This window comes from Sinohyriopsis cumingii, chromosome 14 (genome assembly GCF_028554795.1).
Source record: "Sinohyriopsis cumingii isolate HCF-2022 chromosome 14, ASM2855479v2, whole genome shotgun sequence".
NCBI lineage: Eukaryota > Metazoa > Mollusca > Bivalvia > Unionida > Unionidae > Sinohyriopsis > Sinohyriopsis cumingii.
Window position 1 is genome coordinate 1,748,190 of NC_142974.1, and position 27,543 is coordinate 1,775,732.

The window sequence follows — 27,543 nt, forward strand, 5'->3', positions numbered from 1 at the left end:
ATACAGAAAAATGAAGCTAACTTTTTTAGTTGTAATGATAAATGCACGTAATGGGAATTTGTGTTAAAGAGAGAGGAACTCAGGAAATAAGATTAGTGCCTGACTGTGAAAACCTTAACAAAGTCTAAAGTTCTTAGATTGGGTTACATGTCCATATCTCAGCAATTTTGATTGGAGAGTCAGTTAATTCTTATGCTGTGAGAGATGATTTGTCTGGAAAATGTCATTCATCTAATCAGTTTTCAGTCTGTAAGGAATTCAGATTCAAAATAAATTTTAAATCACCTGGGTTTCACACTTTTCACTTAACAGAATAGTCAAACTTTCAGTCTACTGGAGATTTGGATTTTAGCAAAGTTTGTTATTCAGATTTTCATGGGGTACCAATTATTGGGATGTACTAACATGTTTGATGATGATCTTGCATTTTACTGAACTAATGTCGTGATCCTGTTTCATGGTGACTTTGCATTTACTATGATCTTACTGTGTTTGCAGAGCATCTGCTATGTTGCATGACCTGTCTAAAGCTGATGACCAAGATGGAAATTCTGATGATGACAAAGACCCAGATGCTAAGCTTGATGAGGAGATGAGTGATGAAGACGATTATGACTCTGATGATGTTGTTGATGAACATAAAATAAGTAAGTTTTTTTGTGTTGGTCTACACACATGGTCTTGTGTTTACAGTCTCAACACATTATACTACCAAATGGGTTCTGAACTTGCCGATTTTAAAACAGTGGACAAATTGATACATAAAAGTATTTTAGAAATTGGAATTTTCCATTAAAACATACATGGGACCCAGGGAAGGTAGTTTTAAAATGGGGTACTTGCCCAAAGACGCAATTTAGAATTTTCTTATCATTTTAATATGAACTCTGTGAAATCAGAGTACCCAGGCATATATTTTTTAAAAACTGCCTTCCCTTAGCACTGTATATGTTTAAATGCAAAAGCCCTACTAAAATGCAGATCAGATTTAATTAGGAACGATTGCAAACATTATGCAGTAAAGTACAAGCAATAGTTCATAAAAAACTTACTTTTTCTTATCTTTGCATCTACATATTGTGATGCACCATTACATTGACAAAAATTACAATTCCAAGCACCGTTACATCAACAGAACTTACAATTCCAAGCACCATTACATCGACAGAACTTACTATTCCAAGCACCGTTACATCAACAGAACTTACAATTCCAAGCACCATTACATCGACAGAACTTACTATTCCAAGCACCATTACATCGACAGAACTTACAATTCCAAGCACCATTACATCAACAGAACTTACAATTCTAAGCACCATTACATCGACAGAGCTTACAATTCCAAGCATCATTACATTGACAGAACTTACAATTCCAAGCACCATTACATTGACAAAAATTATAATTCCAAGCACCATTAAATCAACAAAAATTACAATTCTAAGCACCATTATATCAACAAAACTTACAATTCCAAGCACCGTTACATCGACAAAAATTATAATTCCAAGCACCATTATATCAACAAAACTTGCAAGTCCAAGCACCATTACATAAAACAGTCCAGTAAACTCAGACAAATGTACTTTTACTTCAAAACATCACCAATATTTTGATGGTTTATTGCCAGAACTAACTGTGAACCTGTTAACATCATGCATTAAAATGTTTTCTAGTTGTAATTTACGAAGTTAAAACCATGATTCAGTTTTCCCACTGACAAAGTAACATTAAAAACCCCAATTAAAAACATGTTAAATAACTTGTTGAATTGTACCTAATTGATTTCCTGATTTTAGTGTCCTGATAACTCATTGGGTTGAGTGTCTGCAGCTTTTGACACAATAGATCATATATTACTTCACCATCTCCAGCATGTATTTGGCATTCATGATATAGACTTACTGTGGTTCAAGTCCTAATTGGTCAACAAGACACAAATTGTATCTGCAAATGGAATACACTCCAGCCCAGTTGATATATGTTTTGGTGTTCCACAGGGGTCTGTTCTTGGACCTGTTCTCTTCATTCTATGCACTCAGTCACTCTCAAGTGTCATAGATCATCATCAAGTGTCCCACCAACTGTATGCTGATGACACCCAAATATACAAATTTAGCCACCCAACTGAAGTTGATGCTACCATCCAAGGTGTAGAGAGGTGCATTTCTGATGTGAAATTATGGATGACATGTAACAAGCTGCAGATGAATGATGATAAAATTGAGGCCATTTTGATCACAACATAAAGACTTTCTCATTCACATCCTTTACCTCAAACAATAAATATCAGCAACACCAACATTAAATTCACAAAATCAGTACAAAACCTAGGTGTTACTCTGGACAGTACTCTCACACTGCACCAACATGTCATGAACATATGGAAGGCTGCATATCCTGAGCTGAGACGTATCAGCTCCATTCACAAATATCTTTCAGTTGATGCCACTGAAACACTTGTGTGTTCATTAGTACTTTCAGGACTGGACTATTGTAATTCAGTTCTGTCTGGTTCATCTCAATATCTGCTCCAGAAACTTCAAAAAATTCGAAAGACAGCTGCTCGGATCATACTTAGAGTACCACGATCAGAGCACACCTCCCCACTGCTCTGTACCCTACACTGGCTATCCATTCGATCCAGAATCAAACACAAAATTTGTTCTCTGTGCTACATTTCACTGTTGGACTCTAGTCCAACATACCTATCTGACCTCACCCATGTGTATACACCAGTAAAATACTTACGCTCCTCTTCTGACAATCGTATACTCATTATTCCCACTATGAAAACAAAGTGATATGGACAGTGTTCTTTTGCATACTAGGGCCCAGCAACATGGATCGAATTGCCCACTGAACTTAAGACACAGTGATCCCATTCAAGAGTGCTCTCAAAACTCACTTACTTCAACTACAAGAACAAACTTAAAGACCTAATAATGTTTCCTACCTTAAATATTCTCAGCATGTTTTTTTAAGCTTTCTAATTTCATGGTGTTTGTTTTTGTAATCATATCATTATATGTTTTTTATCTTATATGTGTTGTCTAATGTTGTAAACTGCTTAGAGCTTCTAAAGATTAGGTGCTGTACAAAGTCCTCATTATTATTATTATTATTATATGTCACTTAATCATTTTAGTGTCCTGATAACTCAGTCACTTGTGCCTTAATATTAGAATAACATCTACTTTCTTATGATTGATTTCTGTTGTGTTTACCTTTATAGAATTGTGTTAATAGCACCATGTTTTGTAATATCTATGTTTAGAATAATTTATTAAAGATTTTATTAAAGACATGGTGGAAGATAATGAATGGAAGAAATGGTTGGAAATTTTGGTAGTTGATGATAACTGCACCAGCAGTTTATAATAAAAAAATTATATTTTATGCAGGTCTGTGAATTAGTCGATTTTCCAAATAAAATAAATATGATAGTTCACTGGATAAATAATTTACTTCCACATCAATAAAAAGATAACCCAGAAATTCAAAATTATTCTTATATGCAGCTAAGTGGTAAAACTGTCTGCCTCCCCATAAAAATGTTGACTGGATATCAAAATCCAGTAAGGAGCACATAAACATTTCTTAATGTGCTATTTCACTGAGAATTGGGAAGGAGAATCATGTATTTTCTGTGTGAAAAAACACAGCTAAACATAAATGGTAAATCACAGATATCACAAGGGACCCAGACTACTTCAGACTGTTATATAATACATCTTGTTAGCCAATACATTTAAGAATAAGATAAAATGAAAATTTGCTTGCTCTGAGTGAATAACATATATTTCATCTCATGGATTAGAAACATTTTAAGTATTTTCACCCAGTGAAATATATTCATTATTCACTCATTTCAAGCAAGTATCCTATATATAATTGTTGATGATACTTTTTAATAGCATCTTTACAACTGCAAATGCGTGGACCCTTGTGACATGATAATGGGTGTTGACCATACTTTTTTATAGCATCTTTACAACTGCAAATGCGTGGACCCTTTTGACATGATAATGTGTGTTGACCATACCTTTTTATAGCATCTTTACAACTGCAAATGCATGGACCCTTGTGACATGATAATGGGTGTTGACTATACTTTTTATAGCATCTTTACAACTGCAAATGCATGGACCCTTGTGACATGATAATGGGTGTTGACTATACTTTTTTATAGCATCTTTACAACTGCTAATGCATGGACTCTTGTTGTATGATAATGGGTGTTGACCATAGCTTTTTATAGCATCTTTACAACTGTAAGCAACATAGATCAAGACAAACACTGGGCAGATGCATTACATATAAAAAGGAATGTTTTTTATTGGTTGACATCATATTCAAATATTATATAATAATAAATATGGGAATTCTGGCAGCAGTGACAACATAGAAATTGGAGTATATGTGAAATTCATTTAAGAGGAATTCAGTGAAATTGTTATTTGCAAAAATCAGTACAAAAACTTTGATCTTTATTTTCAGAGCCATTTGTATGCGTGCATAAGAGAGGTTGGTATTATATTTGCAAGTACATTCATTCCCTTACACGTTTTTGTCAGCATGGTCAAATTTACTTACCTTAAATTAAATACTAATTGTTGTTATGCTAATATATTTAATGCTTTGAACCTTAAATGTCATTAGAAAGCTTCCAAATGAAAATAATCTATCACTGTAGAATTTTTTATGTGGCATCCTCGTAACAAACTGGGTGAAATCACATCTAATCATAAAATATACATGGTAGTACAAGTTTTTGCAACACTTGAAGCTTTTATTGTGACATGACAGTGCATTACATTCAATCCTGTTTGTACATATCACACCTTGAGGTTGACCTTGTCCCAAATATACTTTAACATTGATATTGTCTTTTGTATTTCTTGTAGCATGTATATGATGACCTTCCAAGGAATAGGGGTGTATTAAGAATAAATTAAAGGGAATGATCACTATTTCAATGCATGTGTAATCAGATTCTAAAAAATGATACATATTGCTGAATTAAAAATACCAATAGGTCTACATGACCTGCTTGATTATACTGTACTTTAAATAGGTGTACATGACCTGTATGATTTGTGCTGTAATTTAAGTAGATGTACATGACCTGTATGATTTGTGCTGTAATTTAGGTAGGTGTCCATGACCTGTATGATTTGTGCTGTAATTTAGGTAGATGTACATGACTTGTACTGTAATTCAAGTAGGTGTACATGACCTGTATGACTTGTACTGTACTTTAGATAGGTGTACATGACCTGTATGATTTGTGCTGTAATTTAGGTAGGTGTCCATGACCTGTATGATTTGTGCTGTAATTTAGGTAGATGTACATGACATGTACTGTAATTCAAGTAGGTGTACATGACCTGCATGACTTGTACTGTACTTTAAATAGGTGTACATGACCTGTATGATTTGTACTGTAATTTAGGTAGATGTACATGACCTGCATGACTTGTACTGTAATTTAGGTAGACGTACATGACCTGCATGACTTGTACTGTACTTTAGGTTAGATGTACATGACTTGTACTGTAATTTAAGTAGGGGTACGTGACCTGTATGACGTGTTCTGTAATTTAGGTAGATGTACCTGACCTGCATGACTTGTACTGTAATTCAAGTAGGTGTACATGACCTGTATGACTTGTACTGTACTTTAATAGGTGTACATGACCTGTATGATTTGTACTGTAATTTAAGTATGTGTCCATGACCTGTATGACTTGTACTGTACTTTAAATAGGTGTACATGACCTGTATGATTTGTGCTGTAATTTACGTAGGTGTCCATGACCTGTATGATTTGTGCTGTAATTTAGGTAGATGTACATGACTTGTACTGTAATTCAAGTAGGTGTACATGACCTGCATGACTTGTACTGTACTTTAAATAGGTGTACATGACCTGTATGATTTGTACTGTAATTTAGGTAGATGTACATGACCTGCATGACTTTTACTGTAATTTAGGTAGATGTACATGACCTGCATGATTTGTACTGTAATTTAGGTAGATGTACATGACTTATACTGTAATTTAAGTAGTTGTACATGACCTGCATGACTTGTACTGTACTTTAAATAGGTGTACATGACCTGTATGATTTGTACTGTAATTTAAGTACGTGTCCATGACCTGTATGACTTGTACTGTACTTTAAATAGGTGTACATGACCTGTATGATTTATACTGTAATTTAAGTATGTGTCCATGACCTGTATGACCTGTACTGTAATTTAGGTAGATGTACATGACCTGCATGACTTGTACTGTAATTTATGTAGACGTACATGACCTGCATGACTTGTACTGTAATTTAGGTAGATGTACATGACCTGCATGACTTGTATTGTAATTTAGGTAGATGTACATGACCTGCATGACTTGTACTGTAATTTAGGTAGATGTACATGACCTGCATTACTTGTACTGTAATTTAGGTAGACGTACATGACCTGCATGAGTTGTACTGTAATTTAGGTAGATGTACATGACTTGTACTGTAATTTAAGTAGGGGTACGTGACCTGTATGACGTGTTCTATAATTTAGGTAGATGTACCTGACCTGCATGACTTGTACTGTAATTCAAGTAGGTGTACATGACCTGTATGACTTGTACTGTACTTTAAATAGGTGTACATGACCTGTATGATTTGTACTGTAATTTAAGTATGTGTCCATGACCTGTATGACTTGTACTGTACTTTAAATAGGTGTACATGACCTGTATGATTTGTGCTGTAATTTACGTAGGTGTCCATGACCTGTATGATTTGTGCTGTAATTTAGGTAGATGTACATGACTTGTACTGTAATTCAAGTAGGTGTACATGACCTGCATGACTTGTACTGTACTTTAAATAGGTGTACATGACCTGTATGATTTGTACTGTAATTTAGGTAGATGTACATGACCTGCATGACTTTTACTGTAATTTAGGTAGATGTACATGACCTGCATGATTTGTACTGTAATTTAGGTAGATGTACATGACTTATACTGTAATTTAAGTAGTTGTACATGACCTGCATGACTTGTACTGTACTTTAAATAGGTGTACATGACCTGTATGATTTGTGCTGTAATTTAAGTACATGTCCATGACCTGTATGACTTGTACTGTACTTTAAATAGGTGTACATGACCTGTATGATTTATACTGTAATTTAAGTATGTGTCCATGACCTGTACTGTAATTTAGGTAGATGTACATGACCTGCATGACTTTTACTGTAATTTAGGTAGATGTACATGACCTGCATGATTTGTACTGTAATTTAGGTAGATGTACATGACTTATACTGTAATTTAAGTAGTTGTACATGACCTGCATGACTTGTACTGTACTTTAAATAGGTGTACATGACCTGTATGATTTATACTGTAATTTAAGTATGTGTCCATGACCTGTATGACCTGTACTGTAATTTAGGTAGATGTACATGACCTGCATGACTTGTACTGTAATTTATGTAGACGTACATGACCTGCATGACTTGTACTGTAATTTAGGTAGACGTATATGACCTGCATGACTTGTATTGTAATTTAGGTAGATGTACATGACCTGCATGACTTGTACTGTAATTTATGTAGCTGTACATCACCTGCATGACTTGTACTGTAATTTAGGTAGATGTACATGACCTGCATGACTTGTACTGTAATTTAAGTAGGTGTACATGACCAGCATGACTTGTACTGTAATTTAGGTAGATGTACATGACCTGCATGACTTGTACTGTAATTTAAGTAGGTGTACATGACCTGTATGACTTGTACTGTAATTTAAGTAGCTGTACATGACCTGTATGATTTGTACTGTAATTTAAGTAGCTGTACATGACCTGCATGACTTGTACTGTAATTTAGGTAAATGTACATGACCTGCATGACTTGTACTGTAATTTAAGTAGGTGTACATGACCTGCATGACTTGTACTGTAATTTAGGTAGTTGTACATGACCTGTATGACTTGTACTGTAATTTAAGTAGGTGTACATGACCCGCATGACTTGTACTGTAATTTAGGTAGATGTACATGACCTGTATGACTTGTACTGTAATTTAGGTAGATGTACATGACTTGTACTGTAATTTAAGTAGGTATACGTGACCTGTATCACGTTTTCTGTAATTTAGGTAGACGTGCATGACTTGTATTGTAATTTAGGTAGATGTACATGACCTGTATGACTTGTACTGTAATTTAGGTAGATGTACATGACTTGTACTGTAATTTAAGTAGGTATACATGACCTGTATGACGTGTTCTGTAATTTAGGTAGATGTACCTGACCTGCATGACTTGTACTGTAATTTAAGTAGGTGTACATGACCTGCATGACCTGTACTGTAATTTAAGTAGGTGTACATGATCTGCATGACTTGTACTGTAATTTAGGTAGTTGTACATTACCTGTATGACTTGTACTGTAATTTAAGTAGGTGTACATGACCCGCATGACTTGTACTGTAATTTAGGTAGATGTACATGACCTGTATGACTTGTACTGTAATTTAGGTAGATGTACATGACTTGTACTGTAATTTAAGTAGGTATACGTGACCTGTATGACGTGTTCTGTAATTTAGGTAGATGTACGTGACCTGCATGACTTGTACTGTAATTTAAGTAGGTGTACATGACCTGCATGACCTGTACTGTAATTTAGATAGATGTACACGACCTGCATGACCTGTACTGTTATTTAAGTAGGTGTTCATGACCTGCATGACTTGTACTGTGCTTTAAATAGATGTGCATGACTTGTACTGTAATTTAGGTAGATGTACATGACCTGCATGACTTGTACTGTAATTTAAGTAGGTGTACATGACCTGCATGACCTGTACTGTAATTTAAGTAGGTGTACATGAGCTGCATGACTTGTACTGTAATTTAGATAGTTGTACATGACCTGTTTGACTTGTACTGTAATTTAAGTAGGTGTACATGACTGCATGACTTGTACTGTAATTTAGGTAGATGTACATGACCTGCATGACTTGTACTGTAATTTAGGTAGATGTACATGACTTGTGCTGTAATTTAATTAGGTGTACGTGACCTGTATGACGTTTTCTGTAATTTAGGTAGATGTACCTGACCTGCATGACTTGTACTGTAATTTAAGTAGGTGTACGTGACCTGTATGACGTTTTCTGTAATTTAGGTAGATGTACCTGACCTGCATGACTTGTACTGTAATTTAAGTAGGTGTACATGACCTGCATGACTTGTACTGTAATTTAGGTAGTTGTACATGACCTGTATGACTTGTACTGTAATTTAAGTAGGTGTACATGACCCGCATGACTTGTACTGTAATTTAGGTAGATGTACATGACCTGTATGACTTGTACTGTAATTTAGGTAGATGTACATGACTTGTACTGTAATTTAAGTAGGTATACGTGACCTGTATCACGTTTTCTGTAATTTAGGTAGACGTGCATGACTTGTATTGTAATTTAGGTAGATGTACATGACCTGTATGACTTGTACTGTAATTTAGGTAGATGTACATGACTTGTACTGTAATTTAAGTAGGTATACGTGACCTGTATGACGTGTTCTGTAATTTAGGTAGATGTACCTGACCTGCATGACTTGTACTGTAATTTAAGTAGGTGTACATGACCTGCATGACCTGTACTGTAATTTAAGTAGGTGTACATGATCTGCATGACTTGTACTGTAATTTAGGTAGTTGTACATTACCTGTATGACTTGTACTGTAATTTAAGTAGGTGTACATGACCCGCATGACTTGTACTGTAATTTAGGTAGATGTACATGACCTGTATGACTTGTACTGTAATTTAGGTAGATGTACATGACTTGTACTGTAATTTAAGTAGGTATACGTGACCTGTATGACGTGTTCTGTAATTTAGGTAGATGTACGTGACCTGCATGACTTGTACTGTAATTTAAGTAGGTGTACATGACCTGCATGACCTGTACTGTAATTTAGATAGATGTACACGACCTGCATGACCTGTACTGTTATTTAAGTAGGTGTTCATGACCTGCATGACTTGTACTGTGCTTTAAATAGATGTGCATGACTTGTACTGTAATTTAGGTAGATGTACATGACCTGCATGACTTGTACTGTAATTTAAGTAGGTGTGCATGACCTGTACTGTAATTTAAGTAGGTGTACATGAGCTGCATGACTTGTACTGTAATTTAGATAGTTGTACATGACCTGTATGACTTGTACTGTAATTTAAGTAGGTGTACATGACTGCATGACTTGTACTGTAATTTAGGTAGATGTACATGACCTGCATGACTTGTACTGTAATTTAGGTAGATGTACATGACTTGTACTGTAATTTAATTAGGTGTACGTGACCTGTATGACGTTTTCTGTAATTTAGGTAGATGTACCTGACCTGCATGACTTGTACTGTAATTTAAGTAGGTGTACGTGACCTGTATGACGTTTTCTGTAATTTAGGTAGATGTACCTGACCTGCATGACCTGTACTGTTATTTAAGTAGGTGTACATGATCTGCATGACTTGTACTGTACTTTAAATAGGTGTGCATGACTTGTACTGTAATTTAGGTAGATGTACATGACCTGCATGAATTGTACTGTAATTTAGGTAGATGTACATGACCTGCATGACTTGTACTGTAATTTAAGTAGGTGTACATGACCTGCATGACTTGTACTGTAATTTAAGTAGGTGTACATGAACTGCATGAGTTGTACTGTATTTTAGGTAGGTGTACATGACCTGCATGACTTGTACTATAATTTAAGTAGGTTTACATGAACTGCATGACTTGTACTGTAATTTAAATAGGTGTATATGACCTGCATGACTTGTACTGTTTTTTAAGTAGGTGTACATGACCTGCATGACTTGTAGTGTAATTTAAGTAGTTGTACATGACCTGCATGACTTGTACTGTAATTTAAGTAGGTGTACATGAACTGCATGACTTGTACTGTAATTTAAATAGGTGTATATGACCTGCATGACTTGTACTGTTTTTTAAGTAGGTGTACATGACCTGCATGACTTGTAGTGTAATTTAAGTAGTTGTACATGACCTGCATGACTTGTACTGTAATTTAAGTAGGTGTACATGAACTGCATGAGTTGTACTGTAATTTAAGTAGGTGTACATGACCTGCATGACCTGTACTGTAATTTATGTAAATCTTACTAATTGATCACATTTAAAGTTAGTGCTGACTGTGAACTTCATTCCACAAAGATTCATTCTATATCAGAATTGTTTAAATTTTGAATTCAGTCTTGATTAAGATGACAAAAATTTGTAAATATGCATGACTCATTAATTCTGCACTCATCTGCAATTGTCACCTTCTTAGCCAATTAAAATAATAATAATAAATAATAATAATAATAATAATGACTTTATTTAAAGAGGGTAACACATTTACCTAATACAGTACTTTATCTACCTTGAGGCCCTATAGAAATACATTTATTTATTTTCACTGCATCTCTGAAGCCACTGGATATATTGGGTTTGGAAGAAGGAAATAGAGTGGGCATTTCGAATGTCAACTAGAATACTATTCCAGAGCAAAGTATAGAAAACTTTTTTTAAATAATTCCTTATTTGGATTACAGGTGGGGAATGTAGCCAGGTAGTGATTGTAAATAATCAGGAGCACTATTATGGGATATACTGTACATTAATTTGGCTTTTCTCAATCAGATTCGGTCTTTAATAGGTAATATTTTTAACTTACCAGCTAAATTTTCCTTGCTTTCATTCTGTATTGATATTAGCACAAATACTCTTTCTGAAGATGTGCCAGCTTAGCTATGTCTTTATCATTGGAATTACCCCATATTGTATTACAGTAGTCTAAATAGGGTTGTGTGTAACTGTTATAAAATAGTTTTCTATTCCTTTCAGGGAGAAAATGTCATATCCTACTGAGAAGCCATAAACTTGTATTGACTTTTTTGATATGTTTGATATGTTCAGTCCATGATCGGTTATTATCTACCAAAACACCAAGTAGTCTATCATGACAGACCATTTACAGATTTGTATCTTTCCATGTCAGACATAGTTCATCACTATCGAGATTTGTTCTTTTTAGCTGTGTTGTGATACGTAATAGTTTAGTTTTACCAGTATTTACCATTATGCATTGCATGTGCACCAGTTGGTGTACAGAGTGTTACCAGTATTTACCATTATGCCATTGCATGTGCACCAGTTGGGGTATAGAGTGTTACCAGTATTTACCATTATGCTATTGCATGTGCCCCAGTTGGGGTATAGAGTGTTACCAGTATTTACCATTATGCTATTGCATGTGCCCCAGTTGGGGTATAGAGTGTTACCAGTATTTACCATTATGCTATTGCATGTGCCCCAGTTGGGGTATAGAGTGTTACCAGTATTTACCATTATGCTATTGCATGTGCACCAGTTGGGGTATAGAGTGTTACCAGTATTTACCATTATGCTATTGCATGTGCCCCAGTTGGGGTATAGAGTGTTACCAGTATTTACCATTATGCTATTGCATGTGCCCCAGTTGGGGTATAGAGTGTTAACCTTGACCATCCATTAGTTAACACCCATGTAAAGTTTGCCATTTTCAGTAACTGATGAATATATTTCTTGAACTGTAAAAACTCATCCCTGCTAAATCTAACACACACAGTATTCACTGTAACATAAAGACCATATATCCTGCTCCATTACCATTTTTACCAGTCAAGTGTGCTTCAGTCACATTGACAGAATGGCTGAAATATCAGCTAAAGTTATTTTTCTCATTACATTAATACAGAGCATTTGCAACCAGCTTGGAACTATGTACACTGTGATACATTTTGTTTAGAAGTATAACTTTTATTGCTGTTTAGCATATGAAAAATACAACCTCTGTATTTATGTGGACCATTAATAATAGTGGAGTGTTACCATTGAACATCCATTAGTTAACACCCATGTAACATTTGCCATTTTCTGCAACTGATGAATACATTTCTTGTACTGTAAAAACTCATCCCTGCTAAATCTAACACACACGGTATTCTCCCTCACCACCTTCCCATATGGCCATAACAGTGTGTTTAAAGAAAGTTTAGTATTGACAATTCCACCTGAATTGTTGGTTGTATCAACATAGGGTCTCCATTAAGAAATCTTTAGCCTTGTATCAAGATGGGGTCTCCATTGAAAAACCCTTTGCATTGTGTAGTTTATTAAAATGATGCTAATCTTCAAAATGACTGCCTTAATGAGCATCCTGAAAACTAGTTTTACAAATAGATGGTTTTATTTACTAAACACAGTATGTACCAGATTCAGAATGAAAACAGTTCTGATCTGACCTCCATAATTGCAAACATTGTGGCCATACAGAAGCTCTTGTGGTCACTGATCCTCTTGATTGACAGAAAAACCTCATGCAGTGTTTACTTGATTGACATAAACACTCATGCAGTATTTAATTGATTGACAGAAACACCTCATGCAGTATTTAATTGATTGACATAAAAACTCATGCAGTATTTAATTGATTGACAGAAACACCTCATGCAGTATTTAATTGATTGACATAAACACTTATGCAGTATTTAATTGATTGACATAAACACTCATGCAGTATTTAATTGATTGACATAAACACTCATGCAGTATTTAATTGATTGACAGAAACACCTCATGTAGTATTTAATTGATTGACAGAAACACCTCATGCAGTATTTAATTGATTGACAGAAACACCTCATGCAGAATTTAATTGATTGACAGAAACACCTCATGCAGTATTTAATTGATCTCGAAGGAAAATGCTACAGATCTAACCACCACCATGTTTATACTCTTGTGAACAAGTTTGAAAACACTATTAGGCTTTAGGGTCAAGTTAAAATAATATGCTTGTGTTTTTTTATTACATTCTCCATGTTAACACAGTGACCTGATACATCACTCACTCATTGGGTGTGTCCTGATAACTTGCATTGGCTTGTTATCATTCACCCATTTTAGTGTTATGATAACATAGTGAATTAGATATACATCACTCACTCATTATAGTGTTATGATGACATAGTGAATTGGATGTACATCACTCCCTCATTTTAGTGCTACGATAACATAGTGAATTGGATGTACATCACTCCTTCATTTTTGTGTTACGATAACATTGTGAATTGGCTATACATCACTCCCTCATTTTAGTGTTTTGATAACACAGTGAATTGGATGTACATCACTCCCACATTTTAGTGTTATGACAGTGAATTGGATGTACATCACTCCTTCATTTTTGTGTTACGATAACATAGTGAATTGGATGTACATCACTCCCACATTTTAGTGTTATGATGGCATATTGAATTGGGTATACATCATTCTCTTATTTTAATGAGTCCTGATAACTCAAAATAACTTGCATGTTAATCAATCCCTCATTTTAAATCCTGATAAAAGATATTGTATGTATATCGTTCTCTCATTTTAATGAGTCCTTATAACTCAAAATAATTTGTATGTTAATCATTTCTAATTATAGCGTCATAATAACACACACACACACACACATGCTGTCCTTTTGAAACGCAAATGTTTCTGTTTTAACCCTGTTGTAGCATATCTAAGTTTGTTAATTGTGCATTTTAGGTTTCAGCAGAGGTAGATTACGCCTTGATGCAGCTAAATTTTATGTGGCTATAAAAAAAGTATTGAAGTACACTGAAGAGAATTACCTGAGGTCTGTCCACCCCAATCTGCTCCCATGTGTGTCAGACTGGACTCTACTTAGTGAAAGGTATTATGTCTTTATTTCTGTACTAAAACCCTGACTATTCTGTTGTTATGAGCAATAAAATGATTGAAAATTTAGGAAACCCAATGTCTCATAAAGTACCTTTTCTCGAGTCCTTTGTGTAGTCTCAAGTCTTTTTAGCAGTCTTCAGTCATTTCCATATTCTTTGCATACTTCTTATGACATCTAGTTGATCTGAAATGAAAATTATGAGTCTGATTCCAATATAATCATCACAACAGCTATTTGGAAAATGTTGTTATTGCTACACGTAAATGGAAATTCATTAAAAATAATGTATTTCTACTCCTCCTAAATGGAAATTCGTTGAAAATATTGTATCTCAACTCCTCCTAAATGGAAATTCATTGAAAATATTGTATCTCAACTCCTCCTAAATGGAAATTCATTGAAAATATTGTATCTCTACTCCTCCTAAATGGAAATTCATTGAAAATATTGTATCTCTACTCCTTCTAAATGGAAATTCATTGAAAATATTGTATCTCAACTCCTCCTAAATGGAAATTCATTGAAAATATTGTATCTCTACTCCTCCTAAATGGAAATTCATTGAAAATATTGTATCTCTACTCCTCCTAAATGGAAATTCATTGAAAATATTGTATCTCAACTCCTCCTAAATGGAAATTCATTGAAAATATTGTATCTCTACTCCTCCTAAATGGAAATTCATTGAAAATATTGTATCTCTACTCCTCCTAAATGGAAATTCATTGAAAATATTGTATCTCAACTCCTCCTAAATGGAAATTCATTGAAAATATTGTATCTCTACTCCTCCTAAATGGAAATTCATTGAAAATATTGTATCTCAACTCCTCCTAAATGGAAATTCATTGAAAATATTGTAGCTTTACTCCTTCTAAATGGCTTACTGTATCAACATTGGATTTTCACCAGTAGTCTTCTCGTGATGCCTAGTTGGTCCTAAATGAAATTGGTACCATTGGTACATCCAACATGGCTAATTGGTACCATTGGTACATCCAACATGGCTAATTGGTACCATTGGTACATCCAGCATGGCTAATTGGTACCATTTTTACATCCAGCATGGCTAATTGGTACCATTTTTACATCCAGCATGGCTAATTGGTACCATTGATACATCCAACATGGCTGCAACAGCAGCTTTCAAAAAAGATATTACTGTCACTGCTCCCCTTGACTGAATGATCATTGTGAAATGGGGTTGTCACCAAAATACCTTCTAATGATGTCTAGTTTGTCCTAATTGAAAATGGTGCTATGCTGATTTCCAGCACCACAGCAGCTAAAGTCAAAAATCTAGTTATCAGATAGGAAGGTAGATAGTTTAACACTCAACTGTTAAAAGGAAGAAATATTGTTATTTTGAATTCCTGAAAATTGCTTCTGCTTCTTAGAATGGCAGTGCATTTGGGAGACTTTTGTGTATCAGTCTGTTCATCATTTGTACTATAAATGTGCAGATGAAATGAGGTATGTTTTCATGGGGATTTAAATATGAATGCAAGAGTTTGTTACAGTAATTAACTGTATAAATATTTGTAATTCTCTTTATGTACATTGCTCACTCAGGTGGGTCATGATTATCTCTAAATATGTTACTCAGTTGGGTCATGACTATGACTAAATATGTTACTCAGGTGGATCATGACTATCACTAAATACATTACTCAGGTGGATCATGACTATCACTAAATATGTCACTCAGGTGGATCATGACTATCACTAAATATGTTACTCAGGTGGATCATGACTATCACTAAATATGTCATTCAGGTGGATCATGACTATCACTAAATACATTATTCACTCAGGTGGATCATGACTATCACTAAACATGTTACTCAGGTGGATCATGACTATCACTAAATACATTACTCAGGTGGATCATGACTATCATTAAATATGTTACTCAGGTGGATCATGAATATCACTAAATACATTACTCACTCAGGTGGATCATGACTATCACTAAATACATTACTCAGATGGATCATGACTATCACTAAATATGTTACTCAGGTGGATCATGACTATCACTAAATACATTACTCAGGTGGATCATGACTATCACTAAATATGTTACTCAGGTGGATCATGACTATCACTAAATACATTACTCAGGTGGATCATGACTATCACTAAATACATTACTCAGGTGGATCATGTCTATCACTAAATATGTTACTCAAGTGGATCATGACTATCACTAAATACATTACTCAGGTGGATCATGACTATCACTAAATATATTACTCAGGTGGATCATGACTATCACTTAATATGTTACTCAGGTGGATCATGACTATCATTTAATATGTTACTCAGGTGGATCATGACTATCACTAAATGTTACCCACTCAGGTGGATCATGAATATCACTAAATATGTTACCCACTCAGATGGAACATGACTATCACTAAATACATTACTCAGGTGGATCATGACTGTCACTAAATACATACCCACTCAGGTGGATCATGACTATCACTAAATACATTACTTGGGTGGATCATGACTATCACTAAATACATTACTCAGATGGATCATGACTATCACTAAATACATTACCCACTCAGGTGGATCATGACCATCACTAAACATGTTACTCAGGTGGATCATGACTATCACTAAATACATTACTCAGGTGGATCATGGCTATCACTTAATATGTTACTCAGGTGTATCATGACTATCACAAAATATGTTACCCACTCAGGTGGATCATGAATATCACTAAATACGTTACCAACTCAGATGGATCATGACTATCGCTAAATACATTACTCAGGTGGATCATGACTATCGCTAAATATGTTACCCACTCAGATGGATCATGAATATCACTAAATACATTACCCACTCAGATGGATCATGACTATCACTAAATACATTACTCAGATGGATCATGAATATCACTAAATACATTACTCAGGTGGATCATGACTATCACTAAATACATTACTCAAGTGGATCATGACTATCACTAAATACATTACTCAGATGATCATGACTATCACTAAATACATTACTCAGGTGGATCATGACTATCACTAAATTCATTACTCAGGTGGATCATGACTATCACTAAATACATTACTCAGATGGATCATGAATATCACTAAATATGTTACTCACTCAGATTGATCATGACTATCACTAAATACATTACTCAGATGGATCATGACTATCACTAAATACATTACCCACTCAGGTGGATCATGACTATCACTAAATACATTACTCAGATGGATCATGACTATCACTAAATACATTACTCATATGGATCATGAATATCACTAAATACATTACTTAAGTGGATCATGACTATCACTAAATACATTACTCAGATGGATCATGACTATTACTAAATACATTACTCAGATGGATCATGAATATCACTAAATATGTTACTCACTCAGGGGGATCATGACCGTCATTAAATCCTAAGTTAAAAGGAATGGCAGACTCCAAATTAAGTGCAGTTCATTCACAAAAGTATTTTTGACAGCAGTTTTGCCATTGTTTTTTTCTTCTTCATTTTAATCTTCAAACTTATGAGACAGAGCAAGTATAAAATGCATGAAATCAATACCTTACACAATAAAGATGAAGCAGCAATTTTTGACATGACAATCAATACCCTATGCAATGAAAGATGAAACAGCAGTATTGGACATGACAATCGGTACCCTATGCAGTAAAGATGAAACGGCGGTATTTGATGAGAATTGGTACCCTATGCAACAAACGATGAAACAGCAATATTTGGCATGAGAATCAGTACCACTATGCAATGAAAGATGAAACAGCAGCATTGGATATGAGAATCTGTACCCAATGCAATAAAAGACAAAACCGCAGTATTTGACATGAGAATTGGTACCCTATGCATAGAAGATAAAACAGCAGTATTTGACATGAGAATCAGTACCCTATGCAATGAAAGATGAAACAGCAGTATTTGACATGAGAATCGGTACCCTATGCAATGAAAGATGAAACAGCAGTATTTGACATGAGAATTGGTACCCAATGCAATAAAGACTGCCATATAGGTCAATTATGAAAGCCTCTATTAGTATTTGTTGTAAGGATTTTTTTGTGTTACATTATCCGTTATGGTTGCTTTTCCATTTTGGACAGGTGCACACATTTAAATGTTGTATGTATGATTTAATTAAAATAATGCATAATTTTATAAAACACCAAGTCATCCAATTACTTTTGCAATCAGATGTTTGTAACTTAAATTTATATTGTGAAGTTATAACTAGGGTTTTCAAATTATATCTGTGGTATAAATCAGTATGAGTTTTGTTATCTCATGCCTAAAAAGATTGGAATGTTTTTTCCATTTTCAGTGAAGCCAAGAAATACCTACCAAACCATTCTAAGTCAGCAGAATTTAAATTCACAGGCAAAATGGAGAACACCACATGTCTTGAAAGTTTTGAAGGAAGATTCACATGTGGTAATCTATTTTTGTGTGATATATATACCAGTGTGTACAAATGTTTGTGTGATACCTGCCAGTCTGTAGAAGTTTTGTGTGATACCTGCCAATGTTTATAAATGTTTGTGAGATATATGCCAGTGTTTAGAACTGTTTTGTATGATACCTGCCAGTGTGTAGAAATGTTTGTGTGATGTATGCCAGTGCCAGAAAATTTGTTACTTTATTGTCGTTAATTTTATTTATACTTCATATTCTTTTTCCTAACATGCAAAAAATATCTTACTAACAGAATTAAAATCATTTTCTTAGCTACATAAAATTGGAAAAACATTTAAGAAGAAAACACCTCTTTGTTACAGTAGAAGTTAGAGGACAAAGTAAAAACAACATAATGGATTGATAATGTATGGAAACTTAAATCATTAACATAGAGAGTCCCATTAAAATTTGTTTACCACATAAGCTCATTTATAAAGTCAAGTGAAACTGTAAACAGTATAGACTGATACATAATGTGTCAACAGATAAGGGTTTGTATTGCTCTGCCCTATCCTCTAACAATTTGGATAGATCAGATGTACTGGGCCTGGCACATTATGCATTGGCAGATCAGGGTCTGTGTTGCTATGTTGAATGCCCCTAACAATTTCCACAGATTAGATCTGTTGGCCCTGGCTGGCACATTATACTTTGGCAGATCAGGGCATGTGTTGCTATAGTGAATGCTCTTATTTTTATATATCAGAGCTTTTGGGCCTGACACATTATACACTGGCAGATCAGATTCTATGTAGCTATGCTGAATTCTCCTAACAATTTGCTTAGATCTGATCTGTTGAGCCTGGCACATTATACATTGGCAGATCAGGGTCTGTGTTGCTATGCTTATTGCTCCTAGTGATTTGAATAGATCAGATCTTTTGGGCCTGGCACATTATACATTGGCAGACCAGGGTGTGTGTTGCTATGCTGAATGCTCCTAATGATTTGCATATATCAGATATGTTGGGCCTGGTGCATTCTATAATGGCAGATCAGGGTTTATGCAGTTTGCAGTTGGACTTGATTCATAAACAACTATATGAGGTACTGCTAACTTGGGAAGGCAGTTTAAATATCCTGGACTAGCCTGTTTTTATGCACTTTAAACACTTCACCTTTTGAGAAATATACTTCTTTCATGAAGATATCTCTCATTACTTTGGAAGTATTAGTTATTCAGCAAAGTATGGGTAATAACGATCCCTCATACTCCTTAATAAGCTTTCATCAGATGACCCCTAGTCACAAGCTAGTGTAGAACATCACCTATTTCGATGCATCTCACAGAAGTATACTTTTTCTGTGATATTATTGTATAAAAGCTCTGGAGAAAATAATATCGCATAGAAAGCTCAAGTTTACAGGAAAAATGACATGAAATGTAATTATTTAGCATTCAAAAGATTCTTATATTTATCACAATCTTCATCTTGGAACAAATTTTGTCACAAAAGCTAAAATAATTGAATTGTGGAAAATTATATTTGTATCTTGATAAAAATGTTAACTTATGATTAGAAATTAAATTTAGTGTATAATATTTTTGAATACTTAATTGGTATTGTTAATGTTTAGACCCTCAATCTTTGAATGCACCACTTTTTAAACTTTAAAACTGGTTAGCATTCTTCACCAATTGAATCATTAAAAGTGAAAATAATCAAAGACAGAAGACAAAGTTATAAGAGATGGTCTTAGTTTCATTTGTTGTAATTCTTACCATTATTAAACCAATTTGTAAATAATAAATTGGTCAAAGTAAACTACATACATGTATTGAGATTCTCATTAAGGCTGCAAAGATAGGTTACAAAGCAAGAACCATTGACAAAGTATAAAAATTTTCACTACAACTAATGTTTTGAAGATAATGTACACTTCAGACAGTAGATGCAATTGTAAATGTCATAAAGGACTGGTTTTTTAAAATGGTCAGAAAAGCAACAGCTTTAACAAAGTTTTAGCTTGATAATTATATTTTGCTGGTCAGTGTTTTCAATATTTTCAACTTTCTAAGTTTGGCCATCGCTTGAAACTGGTTGCACATTAAAGTTCCAATACATGACTTAACCTCAGCAATGCCAACGCTGGTCGGCCATTTGAAACAATTGGTTTTGGTATTCATCTGACATAAAAACTGTATGAGTGCCAGATCGGGTTGGTGTACTTCCAACACTTGTCCAATGTAATATTGGTCATCGTAATACACAGCTACCCATGTGAAGGAGTATGAGGATAGGATGTCTCAGGGTAGAGTTTCTTAATCCACTCATGAACTTGAAATGTAAAAGGTTAAAAAGAGTTAAGTCAGATGCAAAAGAACTTAAATAAATTTGTGTTGATTATTTTTTCAGCCCCAAATAGTTTTTCATTTTTAAAAATGGTCCTGTTTTGTGGTTGAGCACTGCTTGTTCTTTGATTTCCTAAATGAGGCTGAATTAATTTGTTTCACATGAAGTATTTAAAATGAATTATGTACTTTTAGCTACATTTAATGATGCTGACCTGAAAATTTACCGAGTTGTTACAGACTGGAAATAATAGAAATGCCATAAAAATTGGAAATTGCGGATAGGTCTCATAGTTTTAACATACTAAATTGCCAGTCTATTGCCAGCTAGATTTACAATGCCCTTTCATCATTAATAAACACTTATCCGAAATTTTGGACCCTGCTCAAAATTAAAAATAAAAAGAAACAAGGTGAAAAGAAATAAAGAAGGGTAACAGAGTGCATTTTCCTTTTGGTGAATCATGTTTACAAACAGAAAGATCAAAAGTCACAATTTTATTGCTATCCAATTCAATCTATTAATTATTACTTGCTTAGTCACATGCAAGAAGAAAAAACTTATGCCAACAAATTTACTTTAAATATGTAAAATAACATGCCAAGCTTCATTCAAGGCCATTTTTGCATGCATATTTCATGTGTAAAAATGACTTAGCCAAGGAAATTGGACTAGAAAGGTTTTCCTTGAATCACAGAATAGTAATATGAATAAATAATTCCATCCAAAATGAGATACTGAACACAACAATAAGGCTGATATCTGCTTCAGATGTCAGCATTGTCTAAACACAATATTATTTAATGGAATTTTCTATTATAGAACAGTCTTGGTTCACCACAAGATAAAAGCACTTACTGAAATTACTCTAATTAATGACATCAGGTACTCAATATACAGACATAAAGACAAAAATAAACATAAAACATTAAAAACGAATCATTTTACTTACAAGCTAGCGATAAATAATCCATGGATGGAATATTGGAAGTCATTATATGTCTTGGATTTACATCGAGTCATGTGGCATAAGTGTTAGGCTAGCCATTGCATATGGCTCATTCCCAGCATATGTTAAAATGCGCATTGATCTCATGTGACGTCATGGAAAATTCTGTCATTTAGAAGTTTTCATTGTGTAAAATTTGAAGCAAAAACAAACCGATTTACACAGTATAGATATCAAAATGTAGGTCATTCTCTCTGCGTCACAATTTTGCTAAATATAGCAGCATGGGAAATATCATGCATAATCCCAAGCCTTACAGTAAACATGTATGTAAAATTTTGACGTTGGGACGAATAGCCGCTGCATAAATTGTGCCCTTTACATACCTCAAAGAAACATATTTTCAAATATGAAAATAAAATAAAAACACAAAGATTTATGCATAAAATGATAGAAGAAAAGTGGTTAATGTGACAAATGCATATATTTATTGATTTTACGAATAGTGATGGCATAAAATTTATTGTTCAAAATGTGAAAAACTTTTACTTTTGCCCTGCTAGCAGCCCATTGACCTGGTCAGCTAGGGTAGCTTGGAACACCAAATGTAAATATATTTTAAAAACATTTGAGAGAAGCTTAAATTTTTCTTTTTTTTAAATATTTTATTAGTAGCTTGGAAGAAAGTTTTACAGAAAATGACACAAATTTCTTGGTCAACTGTGCAATTGGTTATTATACAGATATCAGCTTGGCTTATGTCTCTTGCGTATACGCGATTTAAAGGTTTCGTAAACTAAAACAAACTATGCATGTAATGATTTGTGATGTCCTTATCATTATTGTAGGATTCGTAAGTTTTAATCCAATGTCATGTGATTGCTTCAGGTCAGTTTAGTTTCTACACTGGCTGCTCAGTTTGGCGAGTTTCATGGTGTCCAGTTCCATGTGACAGTACATCAGACCAGTACTTAGCAGTTACGGGTTCACTGGACCATGACAATTTACACCCCATCACTCAGACTGCATCAGGTCCTGGATTGATACAGATCTGGAAAGTTCCCATTAGTTCCAATAAAATGTAAGTGCTTGATTACATGGCATGCATGGGGACAGGATAAAATATAAAATGTCAGTTACAGTGATGTTTTTTTAATTTTCTATGAACTTATTACATGAAGTTAAAACAGTATGCAATGGCCCCTTGGTTTTGATTTGGTGGTTTGAAGAGGGGATGTTGTGGTCTGGATTGGATTTGCCATGGCCCCTTGTTTATGGTTTGGTGATTTTGAGGAGAGAGTGTTGTGGTTGGGATTTGATGTGACATGGCCCCTTGGATATCATTTGGTGGTTTTGAGGATGGGTGATGTGGTTGGGATTGGATTCACTATGGCCCCATGGCTGTGATTTGAGGTTTTGAGGAGTGGGGTTTGTGGCTGGGATTGGATTTGCTATGGCCCCATGGCTATGATTTGAGGTTTTGAGGAGTGGGGTTTGTGGCTGGGATTGGATTTGCTATGTCCCCTTGGCTATGATTTGATGGTTTTGAGGAGTGGGTATTTGAAAAGGTATGCTAGGTTATTTTCTAAATATTGATTCCTAGCAAATTGTGTCAGGCTTTTATTAAATTATGTGGCAAAGATGCTTTTTATGTGCTCTGCAACCTAGCTTATAAAAGTACATCTTATTACTTGCATTTTTCATATCATGTGTGAAAATATGTCGCGGTAAGGCATATTACGTTGAGTAGTGTGGTGTGAAAATAAGCCGTGGTAAGGCATATTAAGTTGAGTAGTGTGGTGTGAAAAATTCTCATTTGGGCCAACGTGTGCCCCTCATCTCTTAGATATGAAAGATGGCCTTTAAATTTTCATGCATTGTTGATTTGAACAAATTAGTAATGTTTTATAAATGTACGTGGCATATTTTCATTATAACCACTTACCATTGAACACTGTGAATTCCAAGTAAAACAGGAAACAAATCAACACTATTCTATCTAGGTCCCTCAACTTATTTCCCATGTGTCTATCATAAACCCAGCTGGGTAGATATTCTAAAATTCTGTTTTTTCCAATGTAGAAGCACTTCCCTCCTTTAAGCAATTTTACAAGGTTTTTATTCCATTGTGTTGCCCCTAGTGGTGCAAGATTAATAGTCAAAAATCCCCTTGGTGTCAGAACTGGGAATCAGCATGAGGGAAAAACAAACCTTGGTGTTAGAACTGTGGGTCAAATGAAAAATATGATGCCTTAATGAGAGTAAATGGAAACTGCTCCAATCCCCACTCCTCACTGGCTTTTCGTAAGAAAAATACTAAATCCCCATGCCCTGTCTCTTCTGTTGCAGTGCAAAGGAATCATCTGTACCCCTAATGGAATTTGGTATTGCGCATGACTATGGTTTTGTTACAGACATGAAGTGGTGTCCATCAGGCTGCTGGCAGTCACCAGATGACCCCAGTCAATTACAGGTTAGTGAATGTTTTGTTCACATGGAGTTATGATAACACCTTTTCTGTTTGTATATTATGTCATTTCTATTTATGTGTGGCATGGTTTGTATGTTATGTCATTTCTATTTATGTGTGGCATGCTTTGTATATTATGTCATTTCTATTTATGTGTGGCATGCTTTGTATATTATGTCATTTCTATTTATGTGTGGCATGGTTTGCATATTATGTCATTTCTATCTATGTTTGGCATGGTTGGTATATTATGTCATTTCTATCTGTGTGTGGCATGGTTGGTATATTATGTCATTTCTATTTATGTGTGGCATGGTTTGTATATTATGTCATTTCTATTTATGTGTGGCATGGTTTGTATATTATGTCATTTCTATTTATGTGTGGCATGGTTAGTATATTATGTCATTTCTATTTATGTGTGGCATGGTTTGTATATTATGTCATTTCTATCTATATGTAGCATGGTTAGTATATTATGTCATTTCCATCTGTGTGTGGCATGGTTGGTATATTATGTCATTTCTATTTATGTGTGGCATGGTTTGTATATTATGTCATTTCTATTTATGTGTGACACAATTTACTCATGTTAAAAAGGATGTGCCTATTGCATGTGTCTGTACTCAGTGATGCTGTATATGACAGTATTATATTTATGACATGCAGTGTGTGTGCATTCAGTGACACTGTATGACAGTACTATATTTATGACATACAGTGTGTGTGCATTCATTGACACTGTATGACAGTATTATATTTATGACATGCAGTGTGTGTGCACTCAGTGACACTGTATATGACATTAATTATATTTATGACATGCAGTGTGTGTGCACTCAGTGACACTGTATATGACAGTATTATATTTATGACATGCATAGTGTGTGTGCACTCAGTGACACTGCATCTGTCTTAGAGATTTGCACATTATCAATAAACCAATAATGGTATCTTAGAGATTTGCAATTATCAGTAAATCAATAATGGGGTCTCAGAGATTTTCACATTATCAATAAACCAATAATGGGATCTGAGAGATTTGCAATTATCAGTAAATCAATAATGGGGTCTCAGAGATTTTCACATTATCAATAAACCAATAATGGGATCTCAGAGATTTGCACATTATCAGTAAACCAATAATGGGATCTTAGAGATTTGCAATTATCAGTAAACCAATAATGGGGTCTCAGAGATTTTCACATTATCAATAAACCAATAATGGGATCTCAGAGATTTGCACATTATCAGTAAACCAATAATGGGATCTTAGACATTTGCAATTATCAGTAAACCAATAATGGGATCTCAGAGATTTGCACATTATCAATAAACCAGTAATGGAGTCTCAGAGATTTGCACATTATCAATAAACCAATAATGGGATCTCAGAGATTTGCACATTATCAATAAACCAATAATGGGGTCTCAGAGATTTGCACATTGTCAATAAACCAATAATGGGGTCTCAGAGATTTGCACATTATCAATAAACCAATAATGGGGTCTCAGAGATTTGCACATTATCAATAAACCAATAATGGGATCTCAGAGATTTGCACATTATCAATAAACCAATAATCGGGTCTCAGAGATTTGCACATTATCAGTAAACCAATAATGGGATCTCAGAGATTTGCACATTATCAATAAACCAATAATGGGGTCTCAGAGATTTGCACATTATCAATAAACCAATAATGGGATCTCAGAGATTTGCACATTATCAATAAACCAATAATGGGATCTTAGAGATGTGTACATTATTGAAAAGAGTTAGCATGGTGCCTAAATAGATTTTTTTATGTAATAATTCGTTGTTTGTTAGTTTGTGGGCTGTTTGAACTGTTAGAAGTTTTGAACCAGCAGCAGAGGGGGCGAATCCTACAAACTACTTTTCCGAGATACCCCATCCACGGAAACTATTCCCGATAGAAGCGTTATTTCCATGAAATAACACTTTTATTCAGAAAACGAGACAAAAAAAAAAATGTCCTTGAAAATGCTTTGTATTTCCGCTGATATAACGCGAGTTACTTCAATAAATCCGACTCGTATCCGACATAATTTCCACGGTGAGGTATCATCGAAAAATCAGGTGTAGTTTGCGCCCCCTCTGCTGCTGTGGAAAAAATATTTTACGTTAGTGGAATTAAATCATTGACAAATAAATAATGGCAAATATTGGAGAATCATTTACTACTAGACTAGCTCGAGAACGTCTCGAAGCAATTCAGAAATTTCTTCCTGTCCGTGATAGTGTCAGACAAAAATTACAACTAAGACAGCAAGCACGGGAAGGCTTTGCAGAGACTACGGAGGAATTATTTAAACCCGTGACCAAAGCTACTGAAAAATCCGCAGCTGTTACCAAAGAGGCTTTAATAGAGCAAAGGAAAATTTTACAGGATATTTCAGCTGGACTTAAACCCCCGCCTCCACCCGATGAAGTTGTTGTGTCAGTACCTGCTGGTAAGCGAG

General features: G+C 34.6%; 1 protein-coding gene across 2 annotated transcripts in view; it reads left to right on the forward strand.

Moving 5' to 3' along the window:
• The window catches only part of LOC149783086 (uncharacterized), a 94,437-nt gene that overhangs the window by 20,224 nt on the left and 46,670 nt on the right, over positions 1-27,543 (forward strand). For both annotated transcript variants that reach the window (XM_089931301.1, XM_089931300.1), the window contains exons 7-12: positions 499-647; positions 4,504-4,530; positions 14,692-14,839; positions 19,213-19,322; positions 23,478-23,670; positions 24,939-25,062. In XM_089931301.1, the coding sequence (XP_089787427.1) occupies positions 499-647; positions 4,504-4,530; positions 14,692-14,839; positions 19,213-19,322; positions 23,478-23,670; positions 24,939-25,062 (751 nt within the window). The remainder of the gene's footprint in view (positions 1-498; positions 648-4,503; positions 4,531-14,691; positions 14,840-19,212; positions 19,323-23,477; positions 23,671-24,938; positions 25,063-27,543) is intronic.